Here is a 25,166-nt window from a genome sequence, read left to right on the forward strand (position 1 = left end):
TTTTAAAAGCTACAAAAGCAGTATAGAAATAGGCCAATAATACAAGCAGACCCATAGATAGTAACCGAATCTTCCGCTCCGGTTGGCTTTGTTAAACATCGAAGAGACATCTAGCCACGTCCCCGGTGCCCGCGTCCACAGCACCCATGACCACGTGATCTACGTCCCCGTTGTCCTCTCCCTCGAGCAATAAAAGACTCTTGTGTCTCTTTAGCTTTAATGGAAGGTTGAACCGGTCTCTCTCGCAGTAATCTTTGTCCGGAAGGAGGCATATGGTCCATCATTTCAGATTCACTATCAGAATCCTCTGCATCAACTAAATCTCCATCTGAGGGAAGTGAATCCCCATCTGAAAAATAAGAGCCCAAACGGTTAAACTTATTTTTAGCAAAGACACTTCTTACCTCTCGGTCACTAAGAACATCACTATCTTTTGTGACTGCAACTTCATTAGCTATTTCGGTATTGCAAACAACCTTAGATAAAACTTGAACTTCCATATTTGTATGGCAATCTGCCACTTTGGTGCATAGATCTGAGACTTGTATTGGTACAGCCTCAATGGGTAGGGCTGAATCGTCTTGGACTTTGGAGCCTTCTTGAATGACAACATTCGTGGATTCATGTTGAAGATTGATTGGAGAGACTAGAGCTAGGGCGGTAAATAAACTAACATTGGCAGGAGCATTGACCTCATTAGAGACAACTTTGGTGGCTTTTTGATGTGGCAACTTTTGGTTCATGCAACGGGAAGCTTTATGTCCTAACTGTCCACAATCTCCACACTGAACAGGAACCCAAGCGTATTCAACATCAACCATAGATATGTTTCCCTTTTTATCCACAGCTGCAATCCTAGGAGGGAATGCTTTACTCAACTCCACTTCCACCAAGATCTTAGCCTCACCCATTAGAGAAGGGTCAAGTCTTGGTTTGTAAGTAGCCATAGGAGCACCTAAACCTGAAGCAATATGGCTAATTCCTGGAATTGAGTAGAGACTGTTCGGAATCTTTTTAAGGGTTCTTTTTAAGGGTTTCAAAAATCATTAATTATGGTTGTTAAGGACTAACAAATGATAGAGTTTCTCATATGTCTTTCGTAAGAGCCCCCCGTAATCATGAAAAGGACCGTCACTGTACTCAACGATTAACACTGTAATAAACTTACAAACAGACTGGTCCTAAATCACAAATAACGCCTCTATAGGGAGAGAAGAATTTATCTGCTACGACTTAAAGCTCAAATCTTCGGTTCTTACTGTTGTTTCTGTCTATAACTCTTCATTCACATGTATTATGTATATGGGTGTCAAAATGGGTCAAGACTAATGGTTTAACTCAATTCAACTCAAATCAAGAACCCTAATGAGTTGAAAATTTTAACCCTAATGACTTGATGGGTTAAATGAGTTGATGATTAAATGAGTTAATGAGTCAAATGAGTTTGGTTATAATAGGTTTATGAGTTAACCCACTAACCCATCAATTTCTACATTATCAACCTAATATCATCAACATCATCATAATTTTCCCGCCAAAATCTCAAACCCGCAATTTTCCCGCCAAAAACACAAATCCGTAATTTTTGATAAAATTGAAATCCGTAGTTTTCTTGCCAAAATTCAGAATTTATAATTTTCACGCCAAAAACGCAAATCCGCAATTTTCTCACCAAAATTCAAATCCGCAATTTCCCGCCAAAATCTCAAACCCACTATTTTCCCACCAAAATGCAAACTCATAAATTTCTCGCCAAAAACGCAAACCCGTAAATTTCCCGCCAAAATCGTAAACCCGTAAAATTTCCCGCCAAAAACGCAAACCCATAAATTTTCCGCCAAAAACGCAAACCCGTAAATTTCTCGCCAAAAACGCAAACCTGTAAATTTCCCGCCAAAAATGCAAACCCACAAACGTAAATTTCCCGCCAAAAACGCAAACCCGTAAATTTCTCGCCAAAAACGCAAACCTGTAAATTTCCCGCCAAAAATGCAAATCCACAAACGTAAATTTCCCACCAAAAACGCAAACCCGTAAATTTCTCGCCAAAAACGCAAACCTATAAATTTCCCGCTAAAAACGCAAACCCGCAAACGTAAATTTCCCGCCAAAAACGAAAACCCGTAAATTTCTCGCCAAAAACGCAAACCTGTAAATTTTCCGCCAAAAACGCAAACCCGCAAACGTAAATCTCCCGCCAAAAATGGTAACCGTAATTTTCCGCCAAAATCTCAAAACCACAATTTTCCCGCCGAAAATGTAAAATCTGATTTTTCCTCTATAATTTTCCACTAAAAGTTATGTGATGGTGATAATGATGATGATAGTAAAAAGGATGATAAAGATTTATTATTATTATTTTATATTATATATTAATTAATTTATATTGTAGTGGGTTAACCAATTATTCATCTAACTCATTTAACTAAATGGATTCATGGGTTGATCCAACCCAATTGTTAAATGAGTTGAGTCAAACTCATTAACTCATTTAACTTTTAACTCATTGGATAATGAGTTGAGTTGGTTGAGTTAACCATTTTGACATCTCTAATTATGTATATACTTTTGTGATAAATTGGCTTCTTGAATTTGCAATGTTTGAAAGTAATACAAACATCCCAATGCGGTTGTAGGAGAAAACGAAGAAACAAAACACTACTCTTTTTCAGATTCTCAGACTTATACCGAAGTCACAAAAACATAGTCAGAACATGCTTATAAAGATATCTTTATTCACAGATGCTGAGATTCAAGATTTGAAGTTCTTTCCATTTTGTGAACTTGTGTGCTTGTGCAGCTGGGAAGAATATCAAGTGTGGGGAAGTCTTTGACTTTGATCCAACCAAGATTCAGAATGAGGCTATGGTAACTGTTACATCACAAGAAGACTTGTTGAGAGTCTTCTTATATATATATGATTTTGTTCCGATGCTTCATAATCGTCAGAAGTGGACCACATTCTGTAATTCATCTCACAGATTTTTCAAGTTCATAGTTTCTCAACTAAAACGGTGTATTTTGTATATAGAGTAGTATATGTACGTTATGAAGGCTTATATTTATTAATTATATATATACATAAATATATGAAAGACTCTCTGTTAGTTATTAATTAATTACATTCATTAACTAAACGCCAATATATGAAAGACACTGTTGGTTACGTTTTGTTTCTTCTATATAAGACCACTCCCTTCGTATATCTTTACCAAACACAAAAATAACAAAATTCTCCCTAAAACAAAAACAAAAAAAAAATGAATAAGGTCGCGGTATTCTTGTGTTTGTTTATGTTCTTGATGGTTACCTCCTCGCAAGCCATTCAAGGTGGAAGAGAGGTACGGACGGGATACTAAAACATAAAATTATTGATTATTTTAATTTGTTTCTAGATATAAATTGTAATTTATAACATAACAGCTTAAAATGGTAACTACGGGTGGATAATAATATAATGCAGGTCTACATCGTCTACATGGGAGCATTGTCACCAAACAGCGACTACGCCACTGTTAAGACGTCACCATTACTCATTGCTTCATAGTGCCCTCGGAAAAAGGTTTCAGCAACTATTCCATATCTAGGTCCCGGGTTCCAGGGTCTCTCATTTAATTGAACCGGCCCTAGATACTCATCATAGTATTCCCGCTTTATAAAATCTAATTGCTTGATGTGTATATTTTATTAATCAGTTACTCGCCGAGCCTAATTGTCGATAACTTCGGGTTGGCCTTTGATGGATTCACCGCGTTGCTCACTGAGGAGGAAAGCAAGAAGCTTTCAGGTAAAAATTTCGAAACTTTATTTTTTGATTTTTTTTTTTAAAATTTGCGATATCAAATATAGGATTCACCCACATATATGACTATGTTCCAAAATAATTTTGAGTTTTTAACAGAACGTAGTTGATTACCCTTAAAATTGAAAAGGATGTATCAGTCTTTAGAGTACAAGTTTTAATATGTGATTTTATAAGTAATGGTTATTCCTTTTGTTTTTTGGTTCCTCTCTACTTGAAATTGAATTATAGCGATGCCCCACGTTGTTTCGGTATTCCCGAACCGGAAGCTAATACTCCACAAGGACAGTGTCATTGACTGGAGACTCAAGACTCAACAACATTTGGCTCCCTTGTGACCTTCACCTTCGATTTTTTTGTACTAATCATACATATATTTATAAAATTATCCAAATTTTACAGAATCCTCTTTTTTAAAAAATAAGGAAACTAGGTCAAAAGTGGACTAGTTTTCGGATTTAGGTCATTTGCGAATAATGAAAGCGATGTATCTATGGATTGACTACCATAGTTAATAAGTTTTGAGCTTATTAATTAAGTTTCTCTTCTGTCTGTTTCAAGAGCGCCGCAGAATCACGAAAAGGACCGTCACTGTAACTCAGATATAAACACTGTAGTTTTCTTAGAAACAAACCGGTAAACCAGAATTCATACCTATGCAGTATTCAACAATCTTATAATTATTCATATGTATCCTTTCACCTAGGTAGATTTCGTGTGATTCAAGGTGCTTGTTTCCGAGAATTTCGAGATTTTAGATCACGGTATGGTTTTATAAGGGTTGACTTCGGAGAATGCAAGTGGTTTTGCATGTCAGATTCCCAGACTTATACCGAAGTCTCAAAAACAGAGTCAAAAAATGCTTATAAGGAGATCTTCTTTCACAGATGCTAAGATTCAAGATTTGTAGTTCTTTCCATGTTGTGAACTTGTGTGATTGTGCAGCTCTGGGAAGAATAAAGTGTGGGGAAGGAAGTCTTTGACTTTGATCGAATCAAGATTCAGAATGAGGCTATGGTGTAACTGTTACATCACAAGTCTTATATATATTTTACTTTTGTTCTGATGCTTTATAATTGTCAGAAGTGGACCACATTCTTAGATTCTTCTCACGGAGGTTACAAGTTCAGGTCTTCTTCTGGCCTCTCCAATTTTGAAGCGCTCCTTTTCTTTGTCAATTTACGTTATGAAATTTGCTACTAAATTTAACTAGTCTTAGTGTCAAATGAGCTTTAAAACAATGTCTTCGTGGGCGTGCCGGAGTGGTTATCGGGCATGACTAGAAATCATGTGGGCTTTGCCCGCGCAGGTTCGAATCCTGCCGCTCACGATTTGTTTTTTATTATTATTTTCTGTTTGCATAATCATATTGAAAAAACTCTATCTTTATGTATTTGGGGAAAACAAAAATCTCAGTTCACAACTTTCAAACTATAATCCGAAGTTGACAACAAAAAATATAGACATTGATCTAATTGTATATATGGCATTCTATAGGTAGTTTTCTGAAAAACTAATGGTCAAAGACCATATATAAAACCCAAAAGAAGATGCTTAGCAAGGTAAAAAAAAAAAAAAAGGCAAAAAAAAGTAGTTTGATAATTCTTGTTCTCAGCATAAAAGGAAAAAAACATGTTTAATAATTGGCAACCTCTAATCTAGATAACAAAGTTTTCAAACGAAATCTGCATATTAAAAAGGTAAGAGAATATTTTCCAATCTATTCATTAAGATATCATTCCTTTGTTTACCAAAACAAAAGATAACATTCCTTTCTTCTTCGAGTTCTTAACTAAATAGTACTAACTATATCAAGAACGTATCCCTAACGCTTATTGTGTAATCCTAATCTCAGTCAAGCATCAAAGTATCGTATCTTTCATTGATCCAATTATCCAAATATTTGGATCGAATCATTTTTTTCAAATATAAAAAAAATGTGTTCAATATGTCAATTTTTTTTTTTTTTGTAGAGACGTCTAGTTTTTTAAACATATCAAATTAATTTAATCTGTAATAAGCAAAAAATGTTGGAAACCGGTAAACTACCGTAATCATAAGTTTAATTTGTAACGGGTAACTTTTATGGTTTTTATTGACATTTCAAAAAAAAAAAAAAAAGGCGTATATTGTACTTTACACGTAAGTACATAACATATACGTCGACAAAAAAAAACACACATAGAGACCATCATACGTTTGACAAAAAAAAGAGAGACCTTCATACATTACATATATCCACATACACATGATACATAATTACATAATACATACACACATACTGACATATACATTATACAATATATGTTATTGACTTCTGTTCGGAAGTAATATAGGGACCAATGAGAAGAATCTCTCACATGAGAATCTATCTCTTATCTAAAATGGACAACAGTTCTCCGGCATTGCATGTTTGTGTGTACATCCCGGAGTAGATACATGCATAAATTTCCATAATTTTTATGAGTGCTTTTGAGATATACGCGAAAGGGCCATATTGTATGTACCAAATTTGTCAAGGCTGCTAGTATTTTTGGTTTCCAATTTAATATATTATATGATGAGATATAGTTTTTGAGTTTTATTCCCCGGATCGAATATCTCTTCCGAACAACGTGTAAAGAACGTGTATCATCATCACGTGATACTTTGCGAGTAAGACATCCAGTTCTTTCACAATTTTGTTTTTTTTTGTTCAATAAAGAAAATAACACCAAGCCTTCACACTAGTTTTCGCATTTCTGTCACATACTTCTAATTTTGATGTTATTATCGTGTAATAATAATTAGAATATGTAATAGATTATAATCAACTGAAATTAATTCAAACTTTTATAGTGTAGTATGTTTTTTTGCGGTTTTAAGCTAAGACATTTTGGTTAAATGGTTTATCCGAATCAACTTAAGATTATATGCTTATTGAAACTGACACCCTTAATTTGGGTTGATCTACAAAAGAGAAAAGACGATCACTAAAATTTAATATGCATGAAGTGATGTAACTAAAACAAATTACATTAATAATCCACTTTTTTTTGTTTAAAAGGTTTTAAGATATTTTTCGTTATATTTTTTCTAGAGTTAATGATTGATGTGTGAGTCTCGAAGATAAAGAGGAAGAAAAGGAATAGACTTGAGCAAGTGGAGAATTTTTGTGGACCTCATCTTCTCGTCTTTGATCAGATGTTCTTTCTTGTAAAAATAATAATTATGGATATGAAGTTATATTATTATTTAACCAATATAATAGTATATAAGTTTTGGCATTTTACTTTATGTATCAATTAAAAAAGTAAAGGAAACAATATTAGATCTAAAAATATGGATATCATATGAACATGCGTGCGATTTAAAAGAAGCTCCAAGTTCTTCTTCGGTTCTCTTTTCCACTTTGGCTCTATGTGATCAAGAAAGGTCGGCAACTTATCCTCGGAATAACACGTGGCAACGTATCATTGGTCCGACCTGAGATCCGACGCCGGACTTATCCTCTAAGGATATCTCTTTTGGTTATGTTAAGAGAGACATTGAACATTGAAGCCTTTCAAGAATCTCACTGTTTGTGTCTCTATCCGGAATAGAGAAAGAATCCAAATTTGTCTTTAGGTTTCACTACCAAGAAAATATAGAGGCAAAAAAAAAAAAAAAAACTGAAATAAATCGTTACAAAGTTCAAAAAACAAATAAACACTAACCAATAGAAATGGCAAAGAAAAACGATAGCGAAGCTTCTAAATTTCTCTAACAATGAAAATAAAATAAATATAACTGAGATTTTGTTTTTTTAAATGGGAAAAGTAGCAATAGTCTTTTCAGCATCAAGAAGAGAGAACATACCCATATTAAACATCTTTTCCTTGAGGGATGATGGTGATGATGGCTCCACTATCTCCACAACATCATCCCTTGTAGGATATGTATATATATAGCCCCATTGAGATCTTATTGTAATTACACACAACTTAGACAACTTGCCTACTTCTTCATTCTAAAGCTCTTACAGATTAGAGTGTGAGTTCTAAAAGTTATTCAATGGAGGGTAAAGGACGAGCCGGGTCATCAACTTCTTCCTCTTTCACCGCCGAACTCTTTGGCTCCAAAGACCCTTCTCCACCATCTTCTTCCTCTGGCATCTTCTCCTCCATTTTCCCTCATCCATCCAAGGTTTTGTTACATTCATTTTCTTCAAATTTTGTTACCTAAGTGATCTGCTGATTCTTGGGGCTTAATCTTTGGTTTCTTGATTTGTCTTCTCAGGGTGTTGATAGAGATGGTTCAAATTCCAAACATGGCTCACAAGGTCAGTGAGAAAAAACAATCTTTATGCAACTTCCTTCTTCTTCTTTAGTCACTTAGTCTCAAAATACTCTGCTTTTCTTAAATCAAGAAATGACTTTCTGTTTTGCTAATGAAGATGTTTTTTTTTTATAACACAGCTCAACGTAGAGAATCTTCAACTGGAGAAGATAGAGTTGAGCCATGTCATCTAAGCTCTTCTCTTTACTACGGTGGTCAAGACGTATACTCTCGATCCACCACCAACCAAACTTACCCTGCAGTAAGTCTTCTTAACTTAAGTATATTTTACTAATCACTTCCAAAAAAAACAGAGGACTTTACTGATTAGAATCAAACATCTCTCAGGTTAAAAATGAGCGCAAAAGAAACGGAGAAGACGATGCTAATGGACAGAACTCACAAGATGTTTCAAGAGGAAACTGGTGGCAAGGTTCCCTTTATTACTAAAGAACCACTTCCGGTAGTTTCTTTGTAAATCTCTCCAGAAACCCATGAAGCTCAAGCCAAGTACTAATATCTACTGAACCAAGACTTTGTATAATATAAGTGTATGCAGTAAAACAAAAGTTGTTTAGGAGATTTCAATGATTAAATAATAATATCAAAGAAATCTCCTAATAAAATTTGTCTAGTACTTGTTCTAATCAACTGTATCAGTATCTACTCTGCTTTTTGTCTGTCTCATGTCCTTCAAAAGCGTTTTTACCAAACACAAAGACTTTATGAAACTAACTAGACATGAAAACAAACAATGCAAACCCTTGATTAGTTTGAACTATATTAGTGTTATAGCTCAAGTGTTTTAAGCTTGTATTGTACAAAAGCTCTTATTAGATATGCAAAGAAAAAACCTTTCATACGCATCAGCCATTTTAGACGCCGTGAAAAGCCTCAAGGACCGTTCACGCGCTTCATTGCCTTTCCTCTGCAATTCCTCTGTTCCATCGCTAACAACCCGCGAAATGGCCTCCACGAGAGACTCAACGTTCGGTGAAAAAGTATATCCCAAATGTGAACCGACGACTACTGACCCAGTGATGCTTGCTAGCTTCGTGGCTAAGACCGGTTTCCCTGAAACCATGGCTTCCAAGAGAGTGTGGTCTAGCCCTTGAGCTCGAAGCGTCGGGTTCACAAACACATCGATCGCGTTGTAGAATCCCGCTAGCTTTTCTTGATCCAATGGTCCAAGAACGATCACATTAGACCCGAGGTCTCTATATCTGCTTCCCCATGGACCATCTCCAGCTACTAAAACGACAACGTTTTCACGTGCCTTTTTGTTTTCTTCAAACACACGTTTCAGAGCTGAGAACATCAAAGGATGACCTTTATCTCTCACTAACCTCCCAGCAATTCCAAAAACCAAAGGATCTTTTTTGTTCTTGCCGCCGCTTCTAACGCCAAATTTCTCTCTGAAGCTCTCGCGTTTCGTAACGTCAGGTTTAAAAACGCTCTCGTCAACGCCGTTTAAGATGATGTGTACGCGTTCCTCGGGGATCATGTAGATCCTCTTGAGTACGTCACCGCAGTGATCGCTAGTTGCCACGTGGTGAGCGTAACGTTGGAAGAATTTGACTTCTTCGACGACTCGTTTCGCTCGCTCTGTCAGAGCCGGAGAGGAAGGCGGTGGATGTTCTTCTTCGGCTCCGGCAGCAGCGGCGGCGGCGGCGATATCTGCTTGACGGAGGAGTTCTTGGATGATGTCGGAGTGAAAAGTCTCGTAAGCGATTCCATGCCAAGACGCGACCACGTTTGGGAGATTCTTGGCTCTTGTGTGGAGAAGCCCGACACTCTCCGTGTGGATCACGTCAAATGGTCTTCCACTCGCGTTCTGTGTCTGCGTATTCCGGAGAAAAAATTGCGTCATCTAATTGACTAATGATTATAAGCCTTACCCTATACAAATACAAACTGACTAAAATATATTAAGTCATTGGTCAGCCGTTGACTAATAATAAATAGTAACGAGCCACTCCACTCTTTTGTAAAACATGTTAATTATACATAATTTTTAGAATTAACATTTTTTGTAAAAATATTTCAGTATGTTATAGCAAAATGTCAACACTGTTTATATTAGGAAGAGAGTAATAGTTACTACTGACAATTAAGTATTAACCACTAGGACCACTAGTTATACAAATTTAAATTTCAGCTAGATTTTGATTTAAAATATATATATTTTCTTGAATATGAAGATGAAGAGGTTTGATGCAAACAAATTTTAAGTGTGATAGTAACATATTTGACTAGTTGAATCTGCAATAGACGCTATTATATCGCTATTTTTTTTTGTAGGCAAAGTGTATGTATTATTAATGTATGAACTTCCGCATTTGCGCTATCAAACGCAAATTGGAGAAAACGCAGTTCAACCACGGAAACATATTTCAATTCCTTGTGTTTACCTGAAGCTGTTGCGAAACGGAAGCTTGATCGAGATATCCAGCAGCGGTGGGCTCAGAGAGATGAAACCGTAGATTTTCCAGTTGGTATTCAGGAAACGACGGAGAAGCAGCGGTGAAAACATGAACCTCGTGGCCACGTTTGGCTAGAGCTAGGTGCAGCGTAAGCGCGTGTCTCTCGAGTCCACCGGCTTGCGATCTCCTTGGCCATTTTTTAACCACCACAGCGATCTTTAGAGTCTTCTTGGGTTTAGACGGGAATGTGAGGTGGTTCCAAGCTGAAGAGAAGCGAAGAAGATCAATGGTTTCGTTGTAATGGTGATGATGATCATCGAATGTGTGAGCGTTGGGGTTTTGGTCGTAAAGACAAGAACAGAGTGATGTGTTGTGTCTGAAGAGAAAAGAGACGAATGAGAGGAGAGAGAGGAGGAGAGCAAAGTGACAGAGGTATCTGAAACTGAAGGAGAAACTCATCAATGGGTTTTCTCTAGCCATGGAAAAGTGGTAGATCGAATCTTGAAACTATAAAATTTTAATCTTTTACGATAAAGAAGGAGAAGAAGAAGTAATTAATTGTCTTCAGTCGATTGAATCTTGAAAAAAGGGTTGACCAAGTGACTTAATTCGATTAGATTAACACAAAAGTCGTAATCTATACGTCATATGCACATGCTCGTTGTATTCTAATTGCGGCGAGAGATGGATTGCTTGCCGTCTCAAGGGAAGGAAAACGGCAAGACGGTTGAATGGAATGGGCACAGAACGACAACGTTTAGCTACAAGGCAAAACAAATAAAAAATAGACGCCGTTGCCGGGAATCGAACCCGGGTCACCCGCGTGACAGGCGGGAATACTTACCACTATACTACAACTATATATTTTGGAACATATTTTCTTCGTATTAGCTTAAAACGTAGATTGAAACTCTTCACAAACAGAAGTTTGATTATGTATATTCTTCTATTATTTTACGGTTGTGCCTATTATACTATTACTTTTACAACTGCATCCACATAGATGTCAGCGTTAGAAGTTTGATTATCCCACACTCAAAAATCCTATATATCTATGTGTTAATGGTTGTTAGATAAAGGCTTTGCTATAAAGGGATATAAGACCTACTTTCTTGTAATAAAAACAATTAATGATGATTAAAACGTTGCAGATTCAAATACACAATTCAATACTTAAAAAAATGTGAATTGCTAAACGCAATTAGTGGTATGGACTATTTTTAGTAACTATACCGTTATTCCAAAGAAAAAAGTTCTTAATAGGTGAACCAACACCAACCTTCCCCTTCTTTATTACTTAGAAAAACATCGCATATAAAGAAAGAAACATGTATGTTTTGTCTCCGAATCACTCATCCCCCAAGTTGCATTTGTTGACTTAATCCACAATAATCCCACAAAAAAAAAATCACCTAAACCAACATATTATATTACTCCGTATCACTAGCTCGTGACTCGTAAGAGGTATATATATATTATAAAGTAATAGTTATATACTTATATATTATAAGAAGTTATAAACTTTACAAAACAAAAACTATATATATATATATATATATGTATATTGTAAATCGAGTGTCTGTTTCTGTTACAATATTTTTCCGGAGCGAGAGTTACACATTTACAAAAATAATCAATAAGGTGGTCTTAGATATAAAATCATATAGTATTGTTTAAACTTTACGATCATGGTTGATAATGGAATCTTATTTTGGTCACGATCTGGTTATGGTTCGCGCGCAGATCTTCATTAATTAGTTAGAAGTTAGAAGTTAGAAGTTAGAAGAAGAATCATATTTTATGTTACAGGCTTTTTAGCTACCAGAGTAACAGAGTTTGATGGCATGTATTTTTTTTTTTTAATCCTTCGCTAGTTGTTCAATTTCATTAGAAAACGATGATCTTAATATATTTCAACTCTGTTTAATGATAAGTATTTTGTAACGTATTTTCTTATTAGTTGAATTGTATCTACTTTTATATATTGTTGTGGTAATTCTTCAGCTTAAATGACAGATTGAGAACAAATTTGTTGTTGTTGGGTCATTTCGATTCTTAGGCTTCAGACCCCCTGTGTTTTCTTGTTGTAGCTACAACAAATAATCTTTAAACTTTTGTTTATCAGTAAAATTAGTAGGGCCATACATAAAATCTTTACTTGAAAAATATTTAGAAAACAATAAAAAAAACTCCGAAAAGGTTAATTAAAAATCATGACTAAATAACATTATTACTTTGTAGAGTAGTCACATACTAATTCAAACAATTCAAATGATTCAAACTATAAATGGACCAAAAAAAATCAATATTAGGTTGAATACATTGCTTTAAGAGATTTTTTTTTTTTTTTGAAAACAAAATTCACCTAAAAAAGGTTCATCATAACTAAATGCATTCATTCAACATAAAAGAAAAAAAGAAAAAAAAAGAAGAAGAAGGAAAGATACATATATCATATATGTATGTCTATGTATATATTTCTTCTTTATAAGGCTTTCCTTAATCCTTAATTCTTAAAAATCTCTCTCTCTCTCTCTCTCTCTCTCTCTCTCTCTCGTGAGTTCGCAAAACTCACAACAATTGGCAGGTGATATTGTCGTAACGCCTTCGGCCTTAAGCTGTCCATCTGTACTCTACGCGGTCATCTCTTTTCTTCTTTATAAAATCTCAACCCTTCACCACTTACACAAACTTCTCCCTCTCTCCTCTCTTCTCTCTTCTCTCTGTTTCTTGATTTCCTCTGCTTTTCCTCTCTGTTTCTTGATTTGCTCTGTTTTTCCTCTGTTTCTGTCTTTCCGGTTTAGTTGGTTTGTTCTGTACGAGAAAAAAAAAAATCAAATGGAATCTACTGAACTACACGACATGGATTTCATATCAAATCCTTTTACCTCCTTTTCTGAGCCAACGTTCTTCACTCCAACCACAAGCCCCGTCTCCGACGAACCGGATTCACCAAAGGCACAGAACGAAGACGACGACGAGTACATCACAGAGTTGACTCGTCAGATGACAAACTATATGCTTCAAGACGATGAAAAGCATCAAAAGGTAAACCCCTAACTTTTTTTTTCTTTTAACTTTTTTACTCTTCAGATTCGAGATTCTCTTCTTTTTATTTTTTTGTTGTTGTGTCAATCTCAAAGTCTTATCAATTTTGATTCAGTCTCGTGGTGGTGGTGGCTCTGGCTCGCCGCAATCAACTCTCTGGTCACCATTTGCTTCTGGTTACAGCAGCCCAATTGGTCCTTCCCGTGAACCATCTCCGCCGCTAACTCCTACGGTTGAGACAATCATGACGAAGGTGGTCGATACAAAACCTGTTACGATCCCTTTTCAATCTAAACAAGCTCTAATCGATGACCAGATCCGATCTATTCAAGCAAACGTGAGCTCATCATCTTTTCTTTTTATCATTACTTATTTAATTTACTTAAGAATCTTATTATTACTTTAAGAAAAAAAAAAGTGTCGTCGGTTATAATATCAACGGTCTGGATTAAATCTTGACGAAAACTAAGTTTTGTTTTTCGATTGTTTTGTATTAAAAAAAGAGTTCGATGTTGATTTGTTTATGTATAGTTCCATAAGATCAAGAAGGAGAAAGAGAAAGAGAAGAAACGAAAGGATGACGTTATGAGGAACAAAGCAAGGAACTACCACAACCAGCTCCAGCAGCAGCAGCAGCAGCAGAGACCTAGGTCAGGCGTGAAGGCGGTGTTCGTTGACGGGTTGGGTTCAAGAACCGGGTCGGGTGGAACTGGAGTGTTCTTGCCACGTACTCATGGAACTGTTGTCGAGTCACGCAAGAAATCAGGTTAGAGCCAGTCAGCAATAGTTGTTTTTAAAAATTTAATCTTATCATTATTATTCTTTCGCTTATTTCTTCCGTTATAAGTGTTTTTTTTTTTTGGGGAATTTAATTTTATATAAAAATTTAGTGGTTTACATGTAAGTTACGTATCATATAGGAGAAAAGAATTTAAATAAAAATAGGATGACGTCGTCTAACATTTTTATCAAAATACTTTGAGATTCCACTTTGTTTTTTTTTTTATTGGGGGGTTGACAAAATTGGAATCTTGGATAGTATTAACTATTAAGATATGTCGTAAAACAAAAATCTCAGAATTGGTTTCTTAACATAACACATAAATATATAAACCACTGAATATATTAGACTTAAGAGTTCATTTTAGATTTGAGTTTTTTTAATGAACTTGTAAATCTTTGTGGTCGACGAGATAGATAAGATTTCATATCCAGCCATTAGTACACTTGCGTAGTTCCGGAATCGACTTTTGATTTTGCACAAATTCCATTCTTTCTGTTGTGATAATCTTCTTATATATTTTTTTTTACTCAAAACTGTTTTTGTTTATATTTGATTTAACTAACCTAGAGTTTTTTAGAATAATATACTAAAGAGTTGTGGCGTGATTTAACTGGAATGGTATGTTGGGTTAAGGTTAGGTTAGTTTAGCTGATTGAGTATCAAATCATCTAAAAGCACAAAAACTCAATTATTTAGGACAAATATATTATAAGAATCTTCTTTATATTATTACATCGTTTGACTGAGTAAGATTCCATAGATTCCTTGTCACCAATTAATCTCCTAATTTATCTCTATAATATTATACTGTGTGGCTATAGGTTTGACAGATACTCTCTCTAATTAGAATCTTGCCTCAACTCCTTGGTCCCCCATTTGTACTCTCTTTCCCTTTCCCTTTCAATTAAAAAAAAAAAAAAAAAAAAAAAAAAAAAAACAAATATGTTAATTGTTTCTAACGTCTTTGATATGGTTAATTGACTGTTGACTATAAATGCCTTTAGGAAACATTATAAGAAGATAAACCTTTGTACATTATAAGATCTACCACACTTCACCAAGCTGTGGCACTTATGGCTTCATTAAAGGTAATGATGTTATTATATAACGGGGTTTCTATAGATTAATAATACTATTGAAATAATATTCTCAAGGAATATGTTATTGGGTCATCCACTCATGCCATTTAATTTCTTATGATATTTAATAGAATATCAATTAAAAAAAAAGTAAAGTGACATGGAACAANGATATTTCTTGTAAGAGACCCCACTAGTTTCTTTCAATAAGTGGATTATAATCTAAGATAAACTAGAGATATTTATTCATATTGTGATTACTTCTTTCGTCACCGTTCGATCATTAATAATACCCAAGGCCATAACCGAGCCACATAGAATAAATCCTATAAAGCTTTGTTTCTTTTCTAAATATAGTATTATATTCTCGAAGTTAGATGGACAGTTCAAAATCATATACCCAACACGTAAGTAAACCTAACCAGGTTTGTTGATGCTCTTTCAACTCTAACATTAAAGTTTTTTCTGACAATTTAAGTTTCAACTCTTAAGCGTTACCCAATCTAGTAGTCGGTGAGTTTGTAAACAAAATATCAACTACCATTTTTTTTTTTTTTTTGACAATTATCAATTACCATTTTTTTATAGAAATTATTCTTTGTTTTCTAATCATATGATTTGAGGTTGTTTTGATATCGGTGGGTAGGTGGTGGTGACAATTTACTATTTATTGTCCTAACTGGTTGTATTCAAAATTGTTGTCGCTGTATGAAACTGATGTCTCAACCAGACTGTTTTCTGAGTGGTTACTCTTAAATTGCCAAACTGGTTTAATTTGGTTAGATGTAGTTTCGGTTTGGTTTTGACTTTTGTGTCTGAAATAAATTTGGTTGCAGGATGTTCAACAGTTATAATACCAGCAAGAGTAGTTGAAGCTTTGAAAGTTCACTTTGACAAAATGGGTGTGCCTTCTACATTCTCTTCTGATATCCCTCCTTTTCATGGTACCAACCCCACCTATCTCTTTCCTAATTTAATTTTCAGTTTTTTTTTTTTTTTTTTGTATTCTTCTGAGTTTATACATGTATAGATAAAATAAGGGATGGTTGACAAAGAAAAGAGATGCGTAGGAAATAGTTTTTTTTAAATAAAAATCAAAGTTTGCTAAGATAGGCTTAACTATTTCAAAATTAGAGGGAATATAACATTTTGTTTGGATTTTGGAGTTAAGAATTCAAGTTTTTGGAGTTAGTTTCAGATTTTGGGTTTAGAGGTTTTATTTTACAGTTTGGTTTAATTTTTCATGTTGTCCAAAAACAAAAACAAAAAAAGTTTAAATTTTCATAGTATATTGATTTTTTCTACAATTCGAACTACTTAGATGTTAGTTTTCAGCGAAGTAATAAATAAATAGTTGATTTGTGAAAAACAATTAACGCATATAGCTGCTCACTCCGAAATCGATTACATCATATTAGACAGTAGATTAAGTGATTAACTAATAAATATAGAAACAAGAGCTTTTTGTCTTTAAAAATTTTGGTTTTTGATTTTTAATTCTTGAAATTTACCATATAGATGCTCTGTTGGTGTCTATGAAGAACAAAAACAACAAAAGTAGTTCATCATCTCGGCCGGTACAAAGTGGATCACCGTATGTGGTGGATATGTCAGCCGAGAGCCACCAAGAACCACAAGCGGATTTGCCACAGGAGTGGACGTACTGATTAAACATTGGCACATGCTTCTTGGTTGCTGCAGTAATAGGTTTTCATAAGGTAGGGACTTCGGATTGAAAATCATCTAGTGGATCAAAATAAAAAACTGTTTTCAAAAACCATTATTTTTATTGGAAATATATAGGTTTTAAAAATTTGGTGATTTTTTATTACTGTGATAAATCAATAATTCTTGTGATAATAAGAACAATAAAATGTGCATGTATACATATTCATATATATCGCATGTCCATTGTAAAAAGGGTTTGTTTTTTTTTTTTTTGTAAGATTCAAAATTCCTTGTAATAAAAGCATTACGCATCTCCCCAGTTTAATAAAGAAAAAAATAAAAGACTTTTATTCGATTATTACGTTTATGTGTTACTTCGTATGCGTGACTTTCGTATTTACATATATATAGCTATCAGTCTGGTATTTTGAACTTTCTTCGATAGAATTATAGAACTGACCAAGTTGATGTATAAAACAAATTGATTTGATGTGAAAGGACTAAGATACGGTTTTGTGAATGAAGAGAATAATTTCATGTAAATTCTAATATTTTAGTAGAACGCGTTAAGATGCATGTAAATGTGAAAAGATATGATAAGCTCGTGGCATCGTGGGTGGTCTTAAATCCGCCGACTTCTCGTTTGTTGCGAAAATGTTTTTGACTTATTCATCGTACCTTTCACTTTATAAGGTTCATGTGCACTCACGTTTTGTCATTACTGATGACATTAGTTGTGAGCCAGTGACGGTGATGTACAGTGGGGAGCTAAGAAATTAATTTATCATGGTCAAAATAAATTTTAAAGTGTCAATTATGTTGTTAAATTTTTTTATAAGAGTTAATTGTGCTATATTACTCGCGTCAATTTGATTTTTTCTTTAAAAATTTAACCAATTTTAAAAATTCACCAGGATCATTTGACCCACATAATCCTATATTGGCTCCCCCATACATCGCTCCACTCCCTCATGTCACTTATCTTAATATCTATTTTTTTCTCAACTTTTTTTTTTTAAATTACACCGACGAATTCTGAAAATATTCATACGGTTGCACATATCTTCATACCAGGCCCGGCTCTATGCAGCATGTGCTGGGGGTGCAAATGCACATGGTCCACTTAATTTTTGGGCTTTTTTCTTTTGATTTTAAGATCCATTTTTTTTAAACATGAGAAATAGAGTCCAAAATTGTTTTTTTTAGCTCAGGGTCCAGAAAATATTTGAGCGGGCCTGCTTCATACTTATTATATTAATAATTAAATTGCTCGAATAGTTTGCTTTTTCTTATAGCATATATATATGAACTATGATATCAGAACATTTTTGCAGCAACAATCTAATCAGGAAACTTCTTGCACCGAACAACTATGACTCGTGCGGTATGTTTCCTAGACCACAGTTCATATGATTTGAGGGGGAAAGAACAGAAAGATATATGTTAAACTTTCAACGCAAGCTCAACAACTGACTCAAAACATCAGACGGTTGCAGCGGCTTGGTCTCATCGTCGTCTGCGATGGCATCGAGTTGACCACCTAAATCAAATTCTCGACGCCTTAGCGCTCAAGCAACAAACTCGCACTAATGCAGAGGATATCACCTTATGGAAAGGGAAAAACGATATCTATCGCTCGAAATTCTCGACCAAGGATACCTGGCTTCATATACGCAACACATCAGATCTAGTCTCTTGGCACAAAGGGGTCTGGTTTGCTCACGCAACGCCCACATTCTCCTTTTGTGTTTGGTTGGCAACGAGAGATAGACTCTCAACAGGGGACGTAACGTATCTCCGACCTGCGTTTTCTGCAATTATTCTATTGAAACTCGTGACCATCTTTTCTTCTCTTGTAGCTTCAGCTCAGGTATCTGGAAAAATCTTGCAAGAAATATCTACATGGTTCGGTTCTCTTTGCATTGGAAAACACTCATTGTGACAGTCTCTGCTGCTTGGAAGGATCAAGTAGAAAGTTTTATGGCTCGTTATGTCTTTCAAGCTACGGTTTATGCACTATGGCGCGAGCGCAACAGACGTAGGCACGGCAAACACCCGATTGCAGAAGTCCAGTTGATCAAACGCATTGATAGACAAATTAGAGATCAGCTACTAGCTATCCAAAGAAGTGGTGACAGACGTTATGACAATGGCCTCCAACTTTGGCTAGCATCAAGATTTTAAATTTCACACCATATCTACACACTTAGTATCTTTCTCTACCTAAATTTCTTTTTGCTAATAGTTGCACCAGTTGTACAAACGTAATTTTTTATATTTGAATTTAAATTTAACATTTTATTAAAAAAAAAAAAGATACGAGAGAGGAATGGTGACATGGTTTGCTTCACGATAATATTTGATTCATTCTTTAGTCTAGCTTTATTTCTAGAATAAATTTCACTTTTTTAAAAAGATGCATTAGGCCAGACTATAATCAAACAGATAAATAATATTAACGCTCTAATTTAGTAGAACCAAAATGTATGTGAGTTATATATGGGTATTAATAAGTATTAACTAGTATTAAACTTCGACCGGACTTTATTTGTTTGGTTGTATACTTGAATGTGTTAATACAAATATCATCGCCTCTAGACGACAAAAAGAAAAAGAAAAAGAAAGTCACATGTATTGCATACTACGTTAAAGCATGTCGCAATAGTTTTTTGATTTCGCTTATACTTATTTTTCATCGGCCGGTGAGAAACCATCCGAAGTTTTTTGTGGTAACATAACCATCCAAAGCGTCTAAATTCAAAATTTAATGAGGAATATACAAACTAGATTGACTTCGTCTATATTTTGGTCTGAGAAATGCCGATAAAAAGGTAATGACAAAATAATTTTTCTGCAAATTTCGGTAACAAAACAAACTTGTAGGATGATGATCATCTAAGTTTTTTTCATGTTTCTTGTAAGGTTTATGATGTTTTACACGCAACAATTTGAAGGTCGTTGAAACTCCACGTTTTATATTGTGAAGTTGGACAGCAACTCAACGTTTTGCATATGCGTAAATGTGGAAACGATATAGAATAAATTTTTAAACGGTATGGAGTACAAAACAATTTATGTATGGGTATGACTCATACCGTATGAGTCGCATGATTTGATATCCACGAATATTGCATTTCTTTTTGGTTCTACACACAAGTCCCTTAATTTTTTTCTTTCTATTATATAAGGATTGTGTGATCCTTAACTAGTGATATTGTGAGTTTCATAACCTAACTAGTAACAAGCTATCAAGATTATTCAATCACAAGATTCAGAAGAACAATATTCTCTAAGCATTATTTCTTATATGATTTGCATTGTGCCGTTAGTAGGTAAGTTGTGTAACCAAAAGAGCTAACTCATCAAAGATTATAACCATTTCAGAAAAGAACACAAAATTTTTTATATGTGATAAGATTGTCTTCAGGCTAAAGGTAAAAACACTGGCAAAATAAATAAGACTAATCCTATGTCACAGAAACGTCCTTATAAGCGCATTAACCTCACAAATGAAAATCATAGATGTTTCATACATGCATTGTGTATTTTAATAAAAAAAAAATATCTTGTAAAAGCTATTATGCACGGCAATTGACGACCCAAACCAATTATATATTCCTATAGGCCCAATGATCTTTGAATCTTTCAGCTGGCTTCATCCAAATCATTACCTAAAAACCTGCTTAATATATATTTTGATATTTAGGTTCGGATATGATAAAATCAAACAAACGAATCGTATAAACCCGAAAATATAGAGGAAAATACTTAATTTTCATTTCAAAGAGTAGCATCAAGTCTGAGTCCTTGCTGCTTACTCCTTTCTAATCGCAACTTCTTCCTCAAACTCTGAATTCATCAATTACATCGTTCAATTCTTTAATAAATTAAAGAACAATATATATATATATATATATATATATATATATATATATATCCAGAGAAATGACCTCTTCGGATCCACCAAACAGAGATACTATAATGAGGACAAATTAAGGAGTTCCAATCGTACTGAAACTAAATCCAAAAACGTGATACATTTTATTTTCATATTATTAGTTCATGTGGGAAACAAAAACAACAAACATCATAATTGATGTAAAAGAAAAAAAAGGAAATCAACAATGTGATTGAACCTCAGTGTGACTGTTACTGCTAGTGTCCCTAAAAGCCCTACTTCCAAAAATCATAAACCCTAATCCAAAACCAGCCATTGCAGCCAAGAAGACTCCTCCATTGAACGACATCACAGCCAACATGACCAAATAAGACAAACCAGCCCTCACGGTGTAAACCACCGTCTGGACTAGCCCTCCGCCAAAGCAAGCCGGACCAGATTTCATGAAACCGCACCGTGATAGCCACTCTGAGACTGCGGAAAGTGCAAAAATAGCGGCGAGACAGGCCCAATACATTTTCAAATTGGTCCCTGGCCAGCCGTCGAATAGAACCTCCGTGTTTTTCCCCCAAAAGAACGTCATGTGCATCATCCCACCGTGATGACGACGGCGATGTTGGAAGAACGATGATGGTGAAGGTGCCGAAGCTGCCTGAGAAGATCCGCTCATGCCGTTCATTGTTTAGAGATATTCTTAACGTGCGTTGTGAAGATTTTTATTGTAGCTGTTGTTGTTGTTGTTGTTGTGTGTGTATTTATAAGGGTTTTGGTTTTGGGTTGGAGTTTGGTGTGTAGTACAATGTACATTTTCACAACAATAATGCGATAATTGTGACTTTTATTTGAGTTTAAAATTGTACTTCAAAGATATTTAGTTGAGATGAGACTATGTTCTTTTTTTTCTTTTAAAACCAAAAATTGAAAAAGTAAAATATATACCCAAAGCTGGTGGAAAATCTAGAATCGTTTTTACTTTTGAGACTGTGATTTCGTCTGGTTTCTCGCTTTACTGTTAAAGCAAAAAAAAAAAAAACTTTTGTTATGCTAATTAAATTAAAAGTATGCAGAATTGACAAAACAAACAATGAAAATTAACTTAAAACAAAAATTTCATACATATATATTTGGTGTTTTACATATGTAGCTAACTCTTATTGGTTTAATCATATCCTAAAAAAAAAAAATCATATCTTGGTCGTCCTGAGACATTGATCAACTACATTTCGCAACAAAATTAAATATCTTTCATGATACCTTTTCTACTAGAGAGTACGTATAAATTTTGGTGCATCAAAACATAAATGAATACGGCCCAAAAGAATATTCAGTAAATGGTGAAGAAAACAATAAACTAAAATTAACTAAGTTTTCTAATAGCAAATGATAAATATGGTCGTAAATTAGTAATGTCTTAGAGATATAGAACTTGTTATGGGCTCAGTCTATTATGAACATACATTCATATCATGGGCTGAGAAAGAAAGGATCGACAGTATTAAATGACAAATTTCTCAACAAGTTTATGGCTTTGTGCAGTTTAATATTTATTTATTCAGTATAAAGCATTATTAGAAAAAGAAAAGGACTCTCGAAATATGTAAACAGTTAATGCCAATTTACCCCCAAACGGCAAACGTTATATAAGACGTAATCGTTCATCTCAATGAGTTTCGTCAACGTAATGTTTACGATGTATTTATGGGAACTCCATATTTATACGTCTCCCTTTATGAGATGTCACATCAATAAAGTTCATATCTTCTTTCTCTTTTCCGTTTTTTTTTTGTGCGGTATTTTACACACTATACCATCGCAATCCTATATAACCAAAGTTGTATAGAATTATAGATTGATTGTCTATCTCAATCCTAAACAAACCTAAAGTTGATTTAGCAAATTTTGAAAATTCCATGAATGGTGATTTTTTTTGTCCTAAGAAGATATGATAATTAAACCCCAAAAAAGAAGAAGATATGATAATTGTAAATCAAGATCTTAATATAGTAATTAATTAAAGGGATTGGAATAAAAAGTTACTAACCTAAAAATTGGAGATTTCAGAGGATACAATTCTCTCTGTTTTTTTACTTTCTAAATATTACCTTACCTTTTTTATGTACGAGTACGACACAAAAGTTTTTGACAAGTCAATAAACAAGTTGTACTGTACTACAATAATACCCCCCAATACTCTTTCTTATCACCACAGAAACCCAAATTTTTGTTCAAAAAGGAATCTCAATTAAATGCCAATAAATAAAATATACCAAACAACCAATTTCTAACAATTTTCCTTCCTCTCCTCCTCTCCTCCTCTCAAACAACACACACAAGAAGAGCCAAAGAACAAAGAAGAAACCATGGATCACGGTCACATGCATGACATGTCTCCACCACCATCACCATCATCATCATCATCATCGATGATGAACAATGGATCCATGAACGGAGGAGCACATCACCACATGATGATGATGCACATGACTTTCTTTTGGGGCAAGAACACGGAGGTTCTCTTCTCCGGTTGGCCAGGAACAAGCTCCGGCATGTACGCTCTTTGTCTCATCTTCGTCTTCTTCCTCGCCGTCCTCACCGAATGGCTTGCTCATTCCTCTCTCCTCCGTACCGGTGATGATTCGGCTAACCGCGCCGCAGGACTAATCCAAACCGCCGTGTATACCCTCCGTACCGGTCTAGCCTACCTAGTCATGCTCGCCGTCATGTCTTTTAACGCCGGTGTGTTTCTTGTCGCTCTCGCCGGTCATGCCGTTGGTTTCATGTGGTTCGGAAGCCGCACTTTTCGGAATCCTTCCGATGACCGGAAAACTAACTATCTTCCTCCCTCAGGTTGTGCATGTTAATGATAATATTGTGTTATATTGTATATGTATGGATTGATCCATGCTTGTCTTTATAATTAAAGATCTAGGGGTTGTAGTTTTCTTGATTATTTTCTGGATTTGTTCTTGAGAGGTTTCACATGTGTGTGAGTATGAGGAAGAGGAATATTTAATATTTTGATTACCTGCTGGCTTGATGGCGAAAGCTGAAAATACCAATTTGCTACATTGGGACACAAATTTGTTTTTTTCCTCTCAGATTTCATTATAAAAAATTTCTTAGAAAATATAATTAAGAGGCAAATAATTTATATATGTTCCTATCGAATACCATATTCTCATTGAAGTCCCGTGACCTCGCTGACCCTGCGACAACGACACATATAGTTAGAGGATTCCCTTTTATATATTGGTTNTCACATGTGTGTGAGTATGAGGAAGAGGAATATTTAATATTTTGATTACCTGCTGGCTTGATGGCGAAAGCTGAAAATACCAATTTGCTACATTGGGACACAAATTTGTTTTTTTCCTCTCAGATTTCATTATAAAAAATTTCTTAGAAAATATAATTAAGAGGCAAATAATTTATATATGTTCCTATCGAATACCATATTCTCATTGAAGTCCCGTGACCTCGCTGACCCTGCGACAACGACACATATAGTTAGAGGATTCCCTTTTATATATTGGTTTAGGGAGTTTGAGAAAAGGTTAGATGTAACTCATACTCATTAACTAATTTATTATAATCAAGTTACGAGAAGAAAGAGAAGAGAAAGATGATGATTAACCTAAAAAGAAAGAGAGATGAAGAACGATGATCATCAAACTCTCTAAACCTAAAATAACCCCTGTTTCTCGTATGTGTTTAACACGGACAATACTCTTATAACAAGTTTCTTAGTGGGCCTTATTTAACAAGTTTTTTTAATTGTCACATTCAGGTATAAAATCTTCAGCTCTCAGATCAGATTCCTTGTTCTTCATGAAAGTTAAGTGCATACTGATCAAGCAAGTGCTGATCTTCTGCCACTTGTAAACCCGATCCGTTCCATATAAGACTGCAATGCTAACTTCTGTTCCAAGCAAGTGAATGTCTTTGGCACCCTTTGGTTGCTTGGTCCAAATTTTCTTTGTTTAATGCACCAACATTTTTTTTAATCTATTTTTGGATGCCGAATTGAATTTCAGTGTAGTGGTCTCCTTCGCATCTTTGGTGAGACGTTCTCTTGATATTCAAGGGACTGCGATCGAATGCTTCTGATCAAGTTGATTTAATCATGAAAGGTTCTAAACTAAGCGTAACATTAGAGTTACGTCTTTCT

General features: G+C 34.7%; 6 protein-coding genes and 1 non-coding gene across 7 annotated transcripts; 4 read left to right on the top strand and 3 right to left on the bottom strand.

Annotated features, from left to right (window-relative positions):
• On the bottom strand, window positions 10–1,285 carry LOC109127447. Its single transcript, XM_019232126.1, has 3 exons — window positions 1,260–1,285; window positions 578–1,023; window positions 10–451 (listed from the first exon to the last, which is right to left on the bottom strand). Exons 1-3 carry the CDS (start codon window positions 1,283–1,285, stop codon window positions 111–113), a joined length of 813 nt encoding a protein of 270 aa, XP_019087671.1. The 3' UTR covers window positions 10–110.
• TRNAS-AGA lies at window positions 5,051–5,132 on the top strand. Its single transcript has one exon. It is a non-coding gene; the product is annotated as a tRNA-Ser (tRNA).
• Window positions 7,509–8,764, top strand: LOC104726504. The gene is made up of 4 exons (XM_010445371.2): window positions 7,509–7,966; window positions 8,060–8,102; window positions 8,239–8,360; window positions 8,447–8,764. The coding sequence occupies exons 1-4, from the start codon at window positions 7,835–7,837 to the stop codon at window positions 8,546–8,548; spliced, it is 399 nt and encodes a 132-aa protein (XP_010443673.1). The 5' UTR covers window positions 7,509–7,834; the 3' UTR covers window positions 8,549–8,764.
• LOC104726506 (D-inositol 3-phosphate glycosyltransferase-like) lies at window positions 8,841–11,002 on the bottom strand. The gene is made up of 2 exons (XM_010445373.1): window positions 10,510–11,002; window positions 8,841–9,938 (listed from the first exon to the last, which is right to left on the bottom strand). The coding sequence occupies exons 1-2, from the start codon at window positions 10,999–11,001 to the stop codon at window positions 8,904–8,906; spliced, it is 1,527 nt and encodes a 508-aa protein (XP_010443675.1). The 5' UTR covers window position 11,002; the 3' UTR covers window positions 8,841–8,903.
• Window positions 13,036–17,450, top strand: LOC104726507. The gene is made up of 5 exons (XM_010445374.2): window positions 13,036–13,569; window positions 13,685–13,906; window positions 14,101–14,335; window positions 16,269–16,376; window positions 16,951–17,450. The coding sequence occupies exons 1-5, from the start codon at window positions 13,360–13,362 to the stop codon at window positions 17,097–17,099; spliced, it is 924 nt and encodes a 307-aa protein (XP_010443676.1). The 5' UTR covers window positions 13,036–13,359; the 3' UTR covers window positions 17,100–17,450.
• On the bottom strand, window positions 21,158–21,710 carry LOC104726508 (copper transporter 3). The gene has a single exon (XM_010445375.1). It carries the CDS (start codon window positions 21,675–21,677, stop codon window positions 21,219–21,221), a length of 459 nt encoding a protein of 152 aa, XP_010443677.1. The 5' UTR covers window positions 21,678–21,710; the 3' UTR covers window positions 21,158–21,218.
• Window positions 23,153–24,022, top strand: LOC104726509 (copper transporter 1-like). Its single transcript, XM_010445377.2, has one exon. The coding sequence runs from the start codon at window positions 23,359–23,361 to the stop codon at window positions 23,857–23,859; it is 501 nt and encodes a 166-aa protein (XP_010443679.1). The 5' UTR covers window positions 23,153–23,358; the 3' UTR covers window positions 23,860–24,022.

Source organism: Camelina sativa, chromosome 11 (assembly GCF_000633955.1).
Source record: "Camelina sativa cultivar DH55 chromosome 11, Cs, whole genome shotgun sequence".
Lineage (NCBI taxonomy): Eukaryota > Viridiplantae > Streptophyta > Magnoliopsida > Brassicales > Brassicaceae > Camelina > Camelina sativa.

Excerpts from the sequence above, each read along its gene's own strand:
- LOC109127447 (XM_019232126.1), bottom strand. The coding sequence starts at position 1,285 with ATGAAGAGTTATAGACAGAAACAACA. Across the intron at positions 1,024-1,259 it reads AGTTATAGACAGAAACAACA|AACCCTTAAAAAGATTCCGA; the intron begins GTAAGAACCGAA and ends ACCCTTAAAAAG. Across the intron at positions 452-577 it reads AGGCTCCAAAGTCCAAGACG|ATGAAGTTGCAGTCACAAAA; the intron begins ATTCAGCCCTAC and ends CCGAAATAGCTA.
- LOC104726504 (XM_010445371.2), top strand. The coding sequence starts at position 7,835 with ATGGAGGGTAAAGGACGAGCCGGGTCATCAACTTCTTCCTCTTTCACC. Across the intron at positions 7,967-8,059 it reads TTTTCCCTCATCCATCCAAG|GGTGTTGATAGAGATGGTTC; the intron begins GTTTTGTTACAT and ends TTGTCTTCTCAG. Across the intron at positions 8,103-8,238 it reads TTCCAAACATGGCTCACAAG|CTCAACGTAGAGAATCTTCA; the intron begins GTCAGTGAGAAA and ends TTTATAACACAG.
- LOC104726506 (XM_010445373.1), bottom strand. The coding sequence starts at position 11,001 with ATGGCTAGAGAAAACCCATTGATGAGTTTCTCCTTCAGTTTCAGATAC. Across the intron at positions 9,939-10,509 it reads CCGTTTCGCAACAGCTTCAG|ACACAGAACGCGAGTGGAAG; the intron begins GTAAACACAAGG and ends CGGAATACGCAG.
- LOC104726507 (XM_010445374.2), top strand. The coding sequence starts at position 13,360 with ATGGAATCTACTGAACTACACGACATGGATTTCATATCAAATCCTTTT. Across the intron at positions 13,570-13,684 it reads ACGATGAAAAGCATCAAAAG|TCTCGTGGTGGTGGTGGCTC; the intron begins GTAAACCCCTAA and ends ATTTTGATTCAG. Across the intron at positions 16,377-16,950 it reads TGATATCCCTCCTTTTCATG|ATGCTCTGTTGGTGTCTATG; the intron begins GTACCAACCCCA and ends TTTACCATATAG.
- LOC104726508 (XM_010445375.1), bottom strand. The coding sequence starts at position 21,677 with ATGAACGGCATGAGCGGATCTTCTCAGGCAGCTTCGGCACCTTCACCA.
- LOC104726509 (XM_010445377.2), top strand. The coding sequence starts at position 23,359 with ATGGATCACGGTCACATGCATGACATGTCTCCACCACCATCACCATCA.